The sequence below is a fragment of the Colletotrichum jinshuiense genome, chromosome 2 (assembly GCF_051148585.1).
Source record: "Colletotrichum jinshuiense chromosome 2, complete sequence".
NCBI lineage: Eukaryota > Fungi > Ascomycota > Sordariomycetes > Glomerellales > Glomerellaceae > Colletotrichum > Colletotrichum jinshuiense.
Genome location: NC_139309.1, coordinates 5,960,927 through 5,977,456, shown reverse-complemented (window position 1 = coordinate 5,977,456; position 16,530 = coordinate 5,960,927). Strand labels below are relative to the sequence as shown.

General features: G+C 54.5%; 6 protein-coding genes across 6 annotated transcripts; 2 read left to right on the top strand and 4 right to left on the bottom strand.

The window, feature by feature from the left end:
- Window positions 1-1,159: 1,159 nt before the first annotated feature.
- On the top strand, window positions 1,160-2,029 carry EsH8_II_001557 (uncharacterized protein; the record flags this gene model as incomplete). Its single annotated transcript, XM_083264855.1, has 1 exon — window positions 1,160-2,029. The coding sequence occupies one exon, from the start codon at window positions 1,160-1,162 to the stop codon at window positions 2,027-2,029; it is 870 nt and encodes a 289-aa protein (XP_083122177.1).
- A 381-nt stretch (window positions 2,030-2,410) lies between these two features.
- EsH8_II_001556 (FKBP-type peptidyl-prolyl cis-trans isomerase) lies at window positions 2,411-3,007 on the bottom strand (the record flags this gene model as incomplete). Its single annotated transcript, XM_083264854.1, has 3 exons — window positions 2,411-2,483; window positions 2,619-2,700; window positions 2,812-3,007. 3 exons carry the CDS (start codon window positions 3,005-3,007, stop codon window positions 2,411-2,413), a joined length of 351 nt encoding a protein of 116 aa, XP_083122176.1.
- A 1,088-nt stretch (window positions 3,008-4,095) lies between these two features.
- On the top strand, window positions 4,096-4,970 carry EsH8_II_001555 (uncharacterized protein; the record flags this gene model as incomplete). The annotated part of the gene is made up of 2 exons (XM_083264853.1): window positions 4,096-4,287; window positions 4,341-4,970. The coding sequence occupies 2 exons, from the start codon at window positions 4,096-4,098 to the stop codon at window positions 4,968-4,970; spliced, it is 822 nt and encodes a 273-aa protein (XP_083122175.1).
- Window positions 4,971-5,639: 669 nt separating this feature from the next.
- Window positions 5,640-6,218, bottom strand: EsH8_II_001554 (uncharacterized protein; the record flags this gene model as incomplete). Its single annotated transcript, XM_083264852.1, has 1 exon — window positions 5,640-6,218. The coding sequence occupies one exon, from the start codon at window positions 6,216-6,218 to the stop codon at window positions 5,640-5,642; it is 579 nt and encodes a 192-aa protein (XP_083122174.1).
- A 1,856-nt stretch (window positions 6,219-8,074) lies between these two features.
- EsH8_II_001553 (uncharacterized protein) lies at window positions 8,075-9,752 on the bottom strand (the record flags this gene model as incomplete). Its single annotated transcript, XM_083264851.1, has 3 exons — window positions 8,075-8,832; window positions 8,906-8,958; window positions 9,037-9,752. 3 exons carry the CDS (start codon window positions 9,750-9,752, stop codon window positions 8,075-8,077), a joined length of 1,527 nt encoding a protein of 508 aa, XP_083122173.1.
- A 1,798-nt stretch (window positions 9,753-11,550) lies between these two features.
- On the bottom strand, window positions 11,551-13,024 carry EsH8_II_001552 (tellurite-resistance/dicarboxylate transporter family protein; the record flags this gene model as incomplete). The annotated part of the gene is made up of 3 exons (XM_083264850.1): window positions 11,551-12,640; window positions 12,768-12,942; window positions 13,000-13,024. 3 exons carry the CDS (start codon window positions 13,022-13,024, stop codon window positions 11,551-11,553), a joined length of 1,290 nt encoding a protein of 429 aa, XP_083122172.1.
- Window positions 13,025-16,530: the final 3,506 nt, after the last annotated feature.

Genomic DNA, 16,530 nt, shown 5'->3' with positions numbered 1-16,530 from the left:
GTAGAATTATTCATCAATTCAGTATAGGAATTTGCTCACTGTCTTAAGGTCGAAGACAACAGTCTTTTATCAGTCATCAGACTTCAAGGGGCTATTCGACTTAATGTGTACTTGAGTACTATTGATAATGATAAATGTGGGTATAAGCAACATCTCTAGGAGATCAGCAACGATGGCAGACATTGATTAAAGGGGTCATATTAACAACCACTTATTAGTTCTGTAGAGGGGACCGGTGCTGGCGGTTCGCAATATGTCGCGTATCGCACAAAGTGGTTGGTCGTAGCTCCGAATCGAAGCAGCAGATCCAGAAATTCTGTGATATCGGAGATGCAAAGGGGACTGAACTCAAATTCCGTCTCCTGATCAATGAAATATACAATCATTTCGTGTTTCTTTAAAAGGCGCAACAACCTTTTGAAGACAGTGGATCCTTGCAAAAGAATTACGCAAGATACGGCATTACAGGGCTCAGACTTATCGATTAAGGACAGCAATCCTGAGTTGAGAATGAAAGCCGGGAGGTTCGAATCCTCAAATGCTTCTTTGAAAGCGTAAGTGATCGCGGATAGTCGCCTTGGATAATGATGCAAGGGATCGAGCCCTCTAGCCATGAAGTGAATGAAAGCCTTCATGGCTGAGTGACTGTTCATAACAGCAAAATGTAGCGCCGTTCGCCCAAATTCGCCAGTCAACTTCAAGAAGAATCATCGCGGTCCAGTGTATCGATCAAACTCATGGTGGCGTGCTGCGCCGCAAACATAAGGGCTGTCCTTTTCAAACAGTTGTGGGAGTACATATTTGCACCGGCATCTAGTAGCTCTATAATAAGCACTGATGAGCTCATTTCAACGGCAATAAGCAGTGGCGACCTCTGCATGTAATCGCATATATCGACATCTGCTCCATGAGAAATTAAACGCCTTACGGATTCCACATCTTTCGATGCAACAGCATAATGCAGAGGTGTCCCTAGGAACGTCCTTTGAAAAGGCCCTCGTGCCTTCGCTTGAAGCGGAACAGTGCTTCGTCTGTTGAGAATATCCGCCAGGGAAAGCGTTATAGCCGTATATGATTCAGATTCCGAGGTTCGGGCTGCCATAATGAGTTTCCTGTCAACCAGAGTCAATTCTAGGCTCTCCAAGAGGATCGTATAGTAATGGCCATCCAGATACTAAATGTTGGGACAAAGCCGCTGATCTTTCAGGGATTATCACCTTCGCTCGCCCGCAGCCTCTACACGGTCCCCACGCTCGCCAACCATGACCAACTCACGGCCAATGGCATCCCCAGCCTCTTCTCCAAGCAGGGCTTCCGCACCGCCTACACGCAGTACCAGCAGCACATCATTGACGAGCTCAACGACTCGACCGCCGGCACCCCCTACGAGGGCCAGGACACAAAGTCGCTGACCATCGAGTTCGCCCGCGACCCCACAAAGGCCTACGCCTTCAACCTCGCCAGCATGGCCTTCAAAAACCACTGCTTCTTCCGCGGCCTCAACACAAACCCAGACCTGCAGTCCACCCCTCCGTCCGACCTCGCCATCCAGATCAAGCGCGACTTCTCCTCCATGGACACCCTGCGCGACACCTTCCTCGCCACCGCCGACGCCATGTTCGGCCCGGGCTTCGTCTGGCTCGTCCAGACAAAGGACTCCCAGCTGGGCAGCCTGCGCATCTTGCCCACCTACATTGCCGGCTCGCCACTCTCGGGCGCCCACTACCGGCGGCAGTCGCACGACCTGAACACGCACAACGGCGACTCGTTCACCGCCGTCAACAAGGTCGGCAAGTTTGGCGCCGCCGCCCAGCAGGACAGCCGCCCCAAAAAGCCCCTCGGCGGCGTCGACGTCGTGCCCCTGCTGTGCGTCAACACCTGGGAGCACGCCTGGCTCGCCGATTACGGCGTCAAGGGCAAGGCCGCTTACCTGCGCGCCGGGTGGGACAAGATCGATTGGGATGTTGTTAGGCAGGGCGCCACCATTGCGCCCGTCGAGGACAGGACGAACAAGTTCATATACCAGTAGGCGAGCGCGGTTCATGGCATGTAGCATAAATGTACAAAAGGTCCCCGTCCTGCATAGAACGTATAGAGGATTACAATGTTTCGTTGCAGTTAGCATGTCACCGTGTTCTGAGCAGTCGAAATGACGTTACATTCACAATTTGAAAGAGATCTCATAATCACACGAGTAACAACAACTTCATTGGCAGAGGATCCATTGAATCATGGCATCTACCACAGCCCAGCCCCAGACATCCCAGGACCGTGCCATGCATACCATACCATCACATCGAGAAAGGGAAAGAGAGCCTCAGGACAGCCCTTAAGTCATCCTTACTATCCCCCCTTTCCCATTCCATGCTCCCGATGTGCCCCGTCTGCATCTTCAGTGAACGACGCCTTTTTAGTTGATCTTCTTCAGCTCCACCTCGAAGATGAGCTCCGAGTTGGCGGGGATCAGACCGCCGCCGACGTTCCTGGGGAGTTGTTAGTGGGGTGTTTCTTTCTTCTTCTGAGTTCAGGGTTGAGTTGGAGTGGGTGGGACAGAGTCGAGTGAGTCGAGTGGAGTCGAGTGTAGTGCAAGACAGTGGAGCGGAGCGAAGGATACGTACTGGCTACCATAAGCAAAGTCAGAGCTGATATCCAGCCTAGCCTTCTCGCCGAGCTTCATCGTCACGACGCCCTCATCCCAACCTACACAAACGAAAAGTCAGCTTCAGTTCCCCAGCATCTCACTCATGCCATAACACGACACAAGTCGAGTGCGCGAATGAGTGAGTAAATAGTGAATAGGAAGCAACACACCCTTAATAACGCGACCAACACCAATCGGCGTCTTAAAAGGCCCACGACCCGGCTTCTCCGTGGTGTCGAACTGCTTGCCCTTGCCGTCCTTCTTGCCAGCCTCCTTGAGCCAGCCGGTATACAGCATCGTGACCGTGTCGCCCTGCTGCGGCGACGGGCCGTTGCCCTCGACGATAATAGTCTTCTGGACGCCCATGGTGCGCGGTGTGGTGTGGAAGAATTTGAAGGTGGTGGAAGTAGTAGTGGTGGAGGGGATGATGCGGGAGATGCGTGGGAGGGAAGAGAAAGCGCGGAAGGACATGGCGGATGGAGGGGTAGTTGTAGTGGGGTCAGAAGTGCACAGCCACCGAGATGCGGCTTGTGCAGGAACCCACCGATTACCGAAACCTTCAACACCACTTCTAAGTAGACTGCACAAGGATCTTACATATATATTTCTGGCGCTTCACATTGCCGCTCTGGGCGTTAGCATGTCTCTCAAGGAGACCTACCAACAACACGAAATTGGCACAGACACCTTGTCGAGAGCTGGTTGAGCCTGGTGAGGCGTGGCGTGATTGGTTGACATGTTGGAGTTCCCGACAAGAAGATGACGTGGTACCACCGTCATAGGGCAGTTGTAAAACAACACCATCGGTTAAGAACATCACCTAGTTCAAGGAACTCAACTCAGGTTCAGGTCGCAATGATTGTCTTGCTTACTGGAGGGTTAAGGTGAATGGTCAGAATCGCTGAAAAGACGCAACTTGAGAATAGGACCCAGATTCAAACGTCAGTTGCTGCGAGTCAGAAGACATAAAATAAATCCTGACAACTCAATAAACCAAAGGGAGCACACGTTATGGCTAATGACATAAGTCTCTCTTTTGGCAAGCGGATGCTCTTTTGCAACTGACAACTCAGTCAACCCACCCTGATGCGATGCATTATATAATAAAACTCAGTGAACATATGGAAACAATTCAGTTGCAAAATGGTACTGAGTGTTAGGACTCAATTAATATCTTAGAAGCATGGGAATTATGAGAGTACATCATCGGCAGGACAATGCAATCTGACGGCTCGGGGGAAACGCATGGGAGCAACTGGCCAAGTGCGCATCTCGCTCTTCATTCCAGGCGGTGCCCAGAAGTGAGGGTCTGTGCACCAAGCCCTAAAAAGCGGACCCACACAGGCACAATCACTCACCTCGGAAAAACCTCTCACCTCGGATAATCCTTTCTCCTTCACAAACGCTCGGACCATCTTCTCACCTCGGTCAAGCACCAATCACCAAGAGCAACAATGCCCAGACCCAAGAAACACAGCCAGGCCATTGTCAAAGGCAAGGAGATTGTTCCTAGTTCCCTGGGACATGGAAACATCTCCGACTTTGCTTGGTACATCGAGAATTGTGAGAGAGCCCAGGAGAAGTACGAATCCGACAAGTCGTTCATTTGGAACGGAACTTTCACCACCAACGGCTGGATCCCCGGCGTAAGTGTTTCTGTGATGATGGCTTACAACGGCCATGGCTGACAAGATTACAGGGCCCGGAAGGCGAGGCGGCTTCAATTGCCGAGGCTTCTCATGGTCACAAGTCCCTTATATTCCCCGGTCCGCTGCGCGACTTCTTCGGTGTTTCTGTCATCGACTACACCCAGACCGACGCTGATGGCAACGAGTACGGCATCATCAACTCGGCGTTCAACGCCAGAGACCAGCAGGTAGCGTTCACCGCTAAATTCGTCATCGGACAGGAGGAAGACTCCTACCCTCTTGGAGTCACTGAGATCCGGCTGTTCCTTCAGTTTACGAACTTCTTCTCGACCAAGCGCCGTGAGCAGCGTCTCGCTGTCGCCAAGCAAAGCCTCGGTGCCGACTACGCCCCGGCCCCGCACAACCTCATCCGCTGCAACCAGGCCGGCCTCGGCAAGGACTCCTCGATGACTATCAAGTTCGTCGTCGGCGAGGCCGACAAGAACTTGACGGTCGAGGACCTGCGCATCTGGTTCGACATGACCATGTTCTACAACACCCAGTGCCGCGACGCAGAGATCGACGGGAAGAAGAGCAACTACCACAACGACTGGATCATCAACCAGGAGCGTCTGGAGCGCACCCAGATTTGCATTGCCAAGCTCCAGCAGCAGAACATGTTCTACGGCCACCACCACTGACGCGAGCATGAAGGGCTCCTACTCTCTTGGTAAATTTCCACGACTTCCTCTAATCTAATGTATGGTCTCGGTTCTGACACTTGGTTTTGCAGGCTTTCAATGACTCACGAGAAAATAGCCCTTGCGAGCTTCTGTGATGACTCTTTGGCGACATTGGGATGTCTACGGGATGCTTTTCTGTGAGTAGGAATCCCACGGGTGTGGCGAGTCCGACAGGTGCTAACTCGGCACAGCTGCTTGCGCGCGACGACGATACCTGCCTCAAGCGGCCTCGACAGATGACTCAGTAACATCAATAATTAAATTATAGCAGTAATCACACATTCATTACTGCATTACTGCGTTACTGTTACCTTCGAGATACTCTGCGACTGACTCCTGCCTGCAAGTCTTGCCAATAGTTGCCTTCATGAGGATCTCGACTAATTGACCCTGCCACACAATGCTTCAGTGATGCGCTCATACATGAAACAGGGTGATCAAAACGTCAACGGGAAGAACAGGGAACAAGTATTGGTACTGGGCGTAGAGTTAGCTTGTGTTGAAGCGAGCGCTGCTTGTTGAGACGCGTTCTCCAAATGTAAACCAGTCGATTCGAAATGCGGGTTAGGAAAACTCCATTGACAAGGACATCTTCCATATTTCCTGGGTAGCTGAGTCGGCCGGAACTCAGACGGTGTTCTGTGCTAGCACCTGGGCGCACTCGTCTGTTCCGGGGAGAGTGCCGGCAGCCACCCCGAGCCTGGCCTGGACCATGTCGTAAGATTGCTGAGCGGCACCATCCAAAGCACCGCCGATGGTGTCGCCTAGATTGGCGACGAGAGCCTCCACGATGGACGTGTCGGACGGCGCGAACACTCCATCCACCATTGGTGATGTATTGGTGGACCCCGCGGCGATGGAGCCGAGGCCGGCGCCAAGTCCGATGGAGATCATGGACGCCGCAACAGGGATGAGGAAGTCGCGCTTCTGGAACTCGTGGAGAGTGTACCCGCGGTTCGTGACTTCGTGTTGGATGAGCTGGAGCTTCTTGTGGGCCACGTAGTACCTGCGAGCCCCGTAACCGGTAACACCGAGCGTTGCATCGGCTGTGAAAGCCGCGCCTCCCACGCCGGCGCCGATGGGGCCGCTGGCAGCGTATTTCTGGCGCGTCTTAGCAACCTCCTGCTTACACAGTTGATCCGTGTCGTAAGTGGAGATGCGTACCGCATATTCACGCTCGTCGAAGTCGAAGAAATCCCGGATCATAGTGGGCGCTTTTGTTTGAGAGTGGTATGTCGAGAAGAGGCTGCGGGTATGGAGAGAAGTTGGCTGTGAACATCTCGAACTTGTCATATTTAAGTACTCATGGTCAGTATTAGAGTCCAAGCAACGGGGCCAATATCTCCGTTCTCTTGCAGAAGAAAAAGCAACTTCAATGAAGACTTGGTATACGGCTGACCTGACCAACCAACCGCCCCCCTGCTAGCCTGATGTGCCTGGCAGACTGTGCACAGAACAATCTAGGAGTAAGTAAATGCAACAAAAACAAAAACAAACATTTTACTTCAATACCACCTGCTAACCCTGATCAAGTCTTGCTATATTGAAGGCTGGCGCTCCTAGGTGCCGCTACCACAAAACTAACACTAGAATAAAATTAGAGATAGAAATAAAAAGTCTGGCCTTTTCTGTGAAGCCACTTGCCTGCATCGACGGAATCTTGTATTATACGAGAAAGGGGAGTATCTGTGCTTGGCTGAAGCTGACTGCAGGTAACCTTGTCGACCTTAAGTATGGCAACCGGGCGGACACCTGACCGGACCCTCGCAGCCTGGTCGAACGGAATCCTGTTTTCAAAAAAAAAAAAAAAAAAAAAAAAAAATTTTGTAGACAAAGTCTGGGAGGGAGCGGCACGGAGGCAATATTGTGGTATTGGCAATGCGTGACCAGGAGTCAGACCGTCAGTGGAGTGTTGTTCCAACCGGCTGTGCCCTACCGGTCGAAAAACTCAGCCCTGACAACAACAAGACATGAGATAGCCCAGGTCTGTTCATTCGCTGAGCCAGTGAGCCAAAAGATATAATGATTCAAAGATAAAAAGATAAATAAAATATAAAGTGCAGGGAAAGAGGGGTTGTATATTCCAACTGAAGTGTCTGCGCACAGGTCAAGTAATCGAATCGGTGCAGATGTGATGGTAAAGGTGTCCTGTGTGCTACCTCGTCTCGACTAAGATCCCAACTAACACTACCAAGTGGGTTTCACAACCAAGGTACAACCACCACGGACTTTGAGGAGCTCTGCGATTCACCTGTGAGTTTAGATACTGCCCGCTGAGTACTTGCTACGGCACCTAGATGGAACCGTGCAGCAAGAAACTAGACAGCACAACACCTGGCGTTGGGCGATGAGGTCGAACCGCATGAGCCGACCACAGTGTCCACGGGGCCATTTCCTGTCTACACTACAGAGTTCTGTAAGTTTCACCCTCATACAGCATCCATAGGTAAATTATGGCCGACTAACCGTGACATCTCAGCACTGATCGAGATTGAGACTGTCGTGGAGTCTCTTGACAATAGATGCTCCGGTGGAAACTGCTCAATGATGACGATGATTAACTAACACCTGTCGTGATAGGAACACTCTTGACAGTATAATCTGCCCCGAAAACACTTCTCAAGTCCTCCATTGCAGCAACGCGCCACCCGATATTCATTTCTGCCAGCTCCTTAACCCGCTCCCTCGTCCGCCTCTCCTCCATCAACTAAGAGTTCTGCCAGTGAGACAAAGCGGCAGTGAAAGAATGACCATCCGTTGAAAGCGCTCCGCCTTGATATGTATCTTCGTCCTTGGTCTCGGTCATAAAGAGTTTCGCCGCTCATAGAATATCAAGACGCTGGATCATCGCTCGGGAGTCTGACCATCGTCGCCAATGGTGTCGCGGTTCCGCTCGATCGATTAGACTCCTTCACTTGAACGCTCTCACGAGTCTACTACTTTATTTGAAGGGTTCCGAAGTCTAGGATTGAATGACAAGTAATCACAAGACGAGTATCGATCCGCTACTTCCTTGACTGTTAATAGCAACTGTGCGTGTTCAGGCCGCTGGACAGCCAGTCTTACACATGCAGCTGACCATAACCGTTGCCATCCCCGGGCGTGACATCCACCTGCTCGAGATTGACAATTCGGGCACCGGCTTGAGTGAGTTCCCCGAGTTGAGGACGGGGAATCTGCTTCCAGTCCTCCTTAATACGATTCGAAGCCTCCAGAAATCGGGCCTTGACGCTGCCATAGTCCCCGACGACGAGCTTGTGATCCCGCTTCACGAACTTGCCGTCAACAAGAACATGCTCCACATCACCGACGTTGGAGTGCATAATGATGGCTGCCACGGGGTCGACCCAGCCTAGCAAACTGGGACTGGTGCCGTCCCACACCACGATGTCAGCCTTGGCACCGACGCTGAGAACACCAAGGTCAGGACGACGAAGTGCGAGACCCCCGTTGCGGGTGGCAAGGAGGAAAGCCTGGGCGACGCTCATGGGGTTCGACCCGGGAGCCTGCCACTTCCGGAAGAGCTCGTCGGTGACAGCTGAGCGCGTTGTCTGGAGGAACATGCGAGCTTGAGTGACTAGATCGCTTGACGAAAAGGCGTGCGTGTCGACGCCGAGGGCAGCCTGATCCATGGCCATGCTGCTGGTTGGGCGTCCGAGACCGAAGCCCATCTCCGACTCGGGTGTGATGGAGAGGAACTGATTAGTTTTCCGCAAAAGCAGCGTGTCTTTCAAAGTGACGTATGACCCGTGCGAAAACACGACGGGGATGCTTGTGTTGAGTATGTTCAGAGACTGCAGAGTGGTGGGAGAGTTGTTGTCTACAAGTCACACTTATGTCAGTCGTCTTACGAACTGAGGTATTGCAGGCGAGATTGAGACCAAGGAACTTACTTCCATATACTCCTCCTCCACTATGGGTTGTGAGGACCGAGACATTGGCTTCCCTGAAGTGAATCTTTTGTTAGACGACTTCGGGAACAGGCTTATGCCATTAGACAAAATTGAGTACCGAGGGGGCTTACTTCGCCAAGTCAATGACCGAGGCGATTGTTTCCTGGTCCACAGAGCCGTTGTCGAAGCTATCAAAAGCGATGCCGAGTTCGACAGCCGTATCCGTCTGCGGCGAAGCATTTACGATATCGCGGAAGTTCACAAGCTGCTGCGCGATGGTGTAGTTGGCAACCTCATGGAAGGCATACGACCAAAACACGCGTGCGCCGCTGTCAATACTGGCATTCAGGCCAGCCCAGGACGTCTCATCCGACCAGGTGTGGTGAGCGTGATCGAGCGAGGTGGTGGTGCCCGCGTTCAGTGATTCGTAAAGGCCGGCAAGCTGGCCAATGTAGACCTGTTCAGCATCGACGCGTCCAGCAGAAGCCGCCTCTCCAAAATGGAGAAAATATTCGATAAGGGTGATATTGGAGAACATGGTTTTGAACAAGGTCTGCCAGCCGTGACGGTGCGTATCGACAAAACCGGGGGCAATGATCTTGCCTGCCGCATTGACGACCGTGGTGTTGAGAGGAATCGACACCGAAGGGGCTTCCTCACTCGACCATATACCGGTTATACGGTCTTGCTGAACGAGAACGCTCCCATTGCGGATGACGTTCAAGTCGTTTGCTTCTTGGTCGAAAGCGATGATGGTGCCGTCAGTAAACAAAATCGAGGATGGGGTAGCGGCGGATACCAAATCCAGCGCCGCAAAAAGGCCAAGTGACAATGTGAGTGAGACCATTTCTATCGCCAGATTGGAGCTGAGGTGTTGTGTGCAATGGAGACCATTCAAAATTTCTTCACTGTTCGATCCAGGCAGGCCTTATATACTTGAACGATTGCTCAGTTTAATATCTTAAACTTCGTATCGCATCGTCAACGCTCCGTCTTTCGTAAGCAGTCGTTCGACAGCAACTCGATGACATTTTGTCCCAACATGTCACCGCGAGAGCGATTCGATGACATTTTGTCCTATTTCGTCGTAGCTACAATTTGAAGACCCGCTCCGCATGATCCCAGCGACTAGGCTAGAACAGGGATCGACAGAAGCTTAAATTGGAAGCGATCAAGTGAGCAACGATGCTTTGCATTTCGGTACTTGGTTGATTACATCAAGCGGTTGGCAGCGCGGAAGCCAAGCTGGAAAACAGTGCAGCTGTCGTCTAGGTGCTTCCGCCGGCCACTGAGAACATTTACAGGGTGGCGAGAACCTCGGCCCGGCCGACCAGGAAATCCGAGTGGATGCAGGGCACTCTCGGTGGAGGGTTCCCAAATCGAAAAAATTGGTCACGGAGACAAATACATATTTCCGGGAACACACACGGAGATAACCAGACGACAGGCTTCAACCCCAAGATTCACCGTAAAGCGATGTGGATGTTTCTTCAGGGGAGTGTCACCTGGGCCTTGCGCCTCAAAAAAGTGAAGCCTGACTTTGTTCGCTGGACTTCACGCGTCATCCAGGAAGCAAGGTACGGATACAAGTATGGGATGCCGCCAGTTCGTGCTTCTCTGCTGGCATCTCCACAACCTCAAGCCTCAAACCACGCAATCAACACATGTTATATGTCTTTTACCTGCCCGCCTGATTGTGAATCACCAAACTTCTCTACCAAACCAAGCCCTTCACCGGCATCTTCGGGGGCGGGGACATGGACATCGTGGTAAAAGCGCTGTCCATCCACCCATGCAGGAAAGGCTTGGCAGGGGGCACACTCAAAAAGTCTAATGCTCTAGCACCATTCAACCTGTGTCAGTCTCCACCCTTGGACTGGAAAAGAAGCTGTATTTCTTCAATCAAATATCCTGCCGAGTAACACACCCCTGAACTAGACTGTCTGATTTCGCTGCCGCAGAAACCCCAGCCAGCCCGCTCCTCAAGTCACCTCTGAAGAGTTTGTCAGTTCACGAGTGTCTTTCATGGAGGGCTAAAATTCTAGTAGGAGGTTTGCCCAGGCGGGCATGAACGAGAATGCGGTTGGAAAAATGGACCGGTTCCGTAATACTAAACATTCGTTGGTCGGCATCAAGGGGAAGAATTGAATATAAACATTGATGACTAGGTGTAGAGTTAGCTTGCGTTGAAAAAGGGCTGCTTCTTGAGGCGCATTTTCCAGACGTGAGGCAGCCACCAAAAGGTGCCGCTGGCTGGGAAAGCCCGAATGAAAAGGAATTCTTCCATATATCCTGGGTCATATATGATGATCTACGTGTTCCTCTTCCGGAGACTGTGCTTGGTGACTGGATGTCTGGATTCCCTCTGCCTGGTGAGTTGCTTACAAGAGCCAAGACGTTCAAAGCTGCCAGTCATTTTTACTTTAAAAATTCGTTCCAACTCCGATTCTAACATACATGAATGCCTGTGGTACAGGCAGGGGGTATTGGGTGTCTATATCTAAAGTCATCAGCAAGACGGTTCGGCTCCGATCTGTGGCTGCCCGCCGTCTTGATTAGTAGTTGCTACGAACCCGTAATGTCCGCATCGCAAAGCGTTCGTAGTGGAAATATGAACAAAAAACAACAACAGAAAACACCGCCTCTCAATCGCTGTCCTCGTCTCGGCCCGGCCAGACGAGCTTCCTCCGGATGACGGCCCGCGCGCAGCAGAAGCCGACAAACAGCCAGACGGCGACCAGCACGACCGTCAGCACGGTGGCGAGCCACAGCAGGCCCTCGCTGCCAAAGGCCTCGCCGATCTTGATGGTGGCGATGGTGAGGCCGACGTTGGGGAAGACGAAGCTCCACCAGCTGAGGTGGAACGAGTGGTCGGGCATGCCGAAGACGGTGGACAGGCAGGCCGAGGCGAAGAACCAGAACGACAGGCCCCAGAGGAAGACGGCGGCGAAGAGGGCCACGGCGCGCACGGCGAAGGCCACGGTGCCCGGGTTCTCCATGCCGGCGAGGTAGGCCCCCGAGCGGAGCGAGTCGGCGACGAGGGAGCCCTCGGAGGCGACGAGTCGGGGCACGTTGGCGCCCATGGACACCAGGGCGGCGGCGGTGAAGCTCGGCGGGCCGACGGCGATGAACATGCCGGGCCGCTGGACGGGGAGGCCGATGGTCATGAGGCGGGAGAGGTAGGTCGCGTACATGAAGGCCGAGACGAGGAACCCCAGCCCCTGGGCGGCGAGGCCGGCGCCGAGCATGGCGGCGGCCTGGTCGGGCGGCTGCGAGGGGGCCATGAAGCCGGCGAGGGTGCCCGACAGCATGACGGGGAAGATGGGCAGGATCCAGGCCGGGGTCATGCTGTCGAGCGACAGGCGCCTGCGGCCGGTGAAGAGGAGGTGGTACATGCCGACGGAGACGAAGAAGGTGACGACGAGGTAGACCCAGAAGCACGCCCTCAGGGTGACGACGAGCCATGGCCCGCACTTGGGCACGCCGTAGTGCTGGATGTTGGAGAGGGCGGCGGCGATGGAGAGGAAGAAGGTGGGGATGAAGAGCGACTCCGAGGGGTGGGTGATGGCCTTTGCCGGGGTCTTGCGGAAGAAGGAGAAGCGGAGGCAGAGGGCGAGCGTGATGAGGAAGATGAGCACGATGTCGAGGAGGAAGACGACGAGGCCTATTGTGTCGAGGCCGCGGAAGCGGTGGGGGGTCTCGGCGAGGAGGAGGGCGATGCCGCCCGTTGACATGCTGGCGGGGGTGTTAGTGACGGGCTGGGAGAGTAGCGCCGGGGGTTTCGGGGAACGGACGGACACGGGACGGGACGGGACGGGGGGGAGGGGAAGCAGGAGGTGGACGGCGGGGAGGAAAGACTCACGTGAGAGTGTACCATGCAAAAGTGAAGTGATGGATACGCTCGCGAAGGGAGACCTTTTCGAGGATGGTGTTTGTGCGGCTCCTGGTGCGTGACAAGGAAGCCATGAGGGCGTTCTGAGGCGGTTCATCCGAGACTGGGCCCTCGTCCCGGTCTCGGGTCGATGTCTTGGAGACGTCTGGCAGGCGATGTGAGTTGGCGACGGTGAACATGTGAGTGAGTCGGGGATGCTTACTTGCTTCTTCATCCACGACAGCCATGGCGATTGGATTGAATAATCAATGATTGAGTTTCTCGATATCCCGTTTTCGCAGAGGGACGAGGATCGCCGCCGATTTTTGTCGACTTTCTTTTTTTATTAAAACACTCTCTTCGAGGTCGATCCCCAAGCTGGAGTGATCGACGTCACTGCGCTCGCGCTTGGTTGGGGTGTGCCCTGTAATTATTGAATGTAGGCTGCTGCACAGGCGGCTGAGTCATCAGATGCATGGTTGGCGACGGGGGGTGGGGATCACAGCATGCCGGCGTTGGGGTGATGGGAAAGGGGGCGTCGTATGATTTTTTGATTGGGGGTTTGTGCTATTTTTTGCTTGGGCGCAACACATTCTGGGTCATGTCCATGACGACGAAAACCACGGTACCGGGTTATGGGAAGATTAATTCTGATGGACAACCCCGAAATGAGGCCGGGCACGGGTCGACACGGAGGCGGCGTGCCACTGGGGGGCTCGGCGCCGAATGATCGGGGCGCCGGGGGGGGCGACTGGCTAGGAGGGTTGCCACACTGGGTGGGTTGACGTGCACTCAGTCACGCTATGCACCGGGATGACGTGCGTGAGGAATATTTTAGGATATATGCTTTTGGTAAATTGCGAGTGTGTTTGAGAGCGGCGGGTTCGATCGAGGGCCGGCTCTGATGAGTGGCTGCACACCAGATGTCGGCTCTGTCAGGATTGGGGCACACGGTTGGAAGAGGAGGTTGAAACCGGGAAACTCGCCCAACACTGGGAATAGAAGCCGTTTCCCATTGAGCGTGCCCGCCTGGGATGCGACGCCCGCCCATCACACGAACCGCGTCAAGTTGGCTAATTTTGGAGTGAGCCGACAAGCCAAATTGCTTAAATTCTGGGGAAGTGCGGCACTTGTCGCGGCGGAACAGGGCACGATAAAGTACCGGGCGCGCGGGACGCCCTTGGACCCTGGCCCTTTTTGGGGCCGACATGACAGGTGCCCTCGAATCCTTCCCGGCAATGGCATGTGAGGTTAGGTGCTGGATGGAACTTTCTACTAGTCAGGTGGCGCCGGATGATGCGGCAGGGCAGGCAGACAAGAGACGACGTGGGCTCCCTCTCAAACGAGGGTTTATTAGGGCGAGAGATGGGACGGATCGATTGTGGACAATGAAACACGGCTGCTTCTGGTCGCCCCCCGGGAGGCAACACTGCGTATCGGACGGCCGAGACCTGGGTGCGGATGATTGCGTCCTCCGAGTGCCGCCTCCGGCGAGCTGAAAGGGGAAGAAGCTAGCACACGCTACACTAGAAAGGCGAGACGAGCACCCTTCCCAAACACGCATGAACCATTCATCTAGCTAGTTAGTTCAAGTCCAGGTTCAGGCCCGTCTCCGTGTCCGCGTATGCCACCCGCGAGCGTCTACAAACGGGGTGGCCAGGTTCTAGTCGAGGCCGGGATGGGCTCGGCCGGTTCCCCGCCGATGGGCAGAGGGTGGTCCGGTTGTGCGTGACTAATCAGCAGATGAGGACTTACCACAGTAGCAGCGCAGGAGTCCGAGGCCGTTGGGCAGTAAAGGGGTCCAAACGACGGCTGGGATCTCAAAATGAATGCCAACAGCGATAAGAGTAAATCTTGGCTGTCGCGAAATGATTGATGATGCAGGCAGCCGGCGTCCAGGGGTGGTGTTGGAACTCGTGGGCTGTGCTGGCTGCACCAAAAAAAATTGGAAGTTGGTTGGCGATTGTCGGGAGGCGGCAGGGAGACAAGACGACGTGTCCCGACGACCGAAACGGATCTGGACAGAACTTGTCGTATTTTCACGGGCGAGATGGGTTGCAGGATGTTGTGTTATGTGGGCGGCCCAGGCCGTGATGTCGGTCAGGTCTCTCATCTAAAGCAGCGTAGCGCAAGTAAGCTGGAGACAAGATGAAGTTTCGGCAAGGTCAGTCAGTGTCAAGTGGCATAGGGGTATGTCACGCGTGCTACGATGGCGAGGTAAATGCTCTGCCGTAGCCATCTTGGACGATGAGAGACGGACAGCGGTTGGTGGTGGTACTCCGTAGTGGTTGGTGGTGGTGGTGGTGGTGGTGAGCGATGCGATTCGAGTGTGCCCCGATCCAACCTAGGCCGCTATGCAGCAAAGGTTGCGGGAATGTACTCATAAGCGCACATGGCATTTGTCGATACAGCACGAGTACAATGGCGTCGGACGAGGGGTCCGCTCGGGGTCTTTCGTCCCGCTGCAAAGATGGGAAACAGGCACGCGGCAGTCTCTAGCACATAGCACACTAGTAGACTACGCTACCCGGGGTGGAGAAGACGGCGCTGGGATGCAGCAGCTGTCACCGCATGACGGCCACTGAAAAACGAAGCCGAACAAGAGAGGGTGGAGACCCAGGCAGGCAAGGCTGCCGAGCGTGCGTACACGGCGCTACTGTGTTGCGGTGCGGTGCGGTGCCCTTAGGTATTCCATCGCCCCCGCCCTCTGTCCTGTTCGCTGTATTCGTACATGCGCCTCGGCCACCAGACCACAGCGCCATAGCACCGTGGCAGGGCAGGGCTGGACTGGGCTGGAGCTGGAGCTGGAGCTGGGATGTACCTGTCTGGCGGCTTTTGGCGGCAAAGGTACACGGCCCTTCCTCCCTCCCAAAAGACGGCGGGGGGGTGGGGAGCTCCCAGCCAGCTCAGTGCTCGCCTCTCTACTGTGCTGTGTACATTAGGTGCCTACCAGCTAGGCAAGGAAGGCAGGTACCTCGCCCACAGTGAGGAGGCAAGGAGGTGATGAGGTAATGCGGCTATACTAGGTAGGTACCTACCTAGGTGAGGAGCTTAGGTGAGGTGGGGAGAGGTGAGGAGAGGTGAGGTGAGGTAAGGTGCGCCTGCCCACCTGGCCAACTAGCCCTTCCCCGTCTAGGTGAGAGGCCCAGGCTGCTGCTCTGCTGCATCATCACTTTCCATCCCGTCACCCGCCGCCCGTCATCCGTCCCCGGTGAGTGAGTGCGTCCCGCTTCTGCCTCTCCCGCGCCCCGACCAGCTACCCCGAGGTGCATACGTCTGTCTTTTTATCTCCCGCACCTGCACCCGCATCTAATTGTCTTGTCTATGCTCCTGGTCCCCCAATTCGATTTCGTTGCCATCCACCACCTCTTTTCTTTTCTCTCCCAAACATCTTTCCTCCTCTCCTCCTCCCCCCCCGCCGCTGCCGCTCGTTTCTTCCCTTCCCCATATGAAGACGGCAACGGGGTTCTGCCGAAAACAAGAACAACAACACCACCACCGCCAATATTATTCATCTGGTGCCGTTTGACCACAATTGACTCCCGTTGGTACACAGCTCTCCCGACACAACGCCTGCTTCGCTGCACCTCCGACCGACCTCCTCTCCACTCGTCCGTTCTTGGCCTCGCCTCACGCCTTGCGCCCCGGATCAACGCACGCCCCGCGACCGACGACGACACCACCTGCATTGCATCTCGCCTTTGGTGTAGGAGCGGGAGCTTGAATCCCGCCGCACTTTTGCGACCCTGCGACC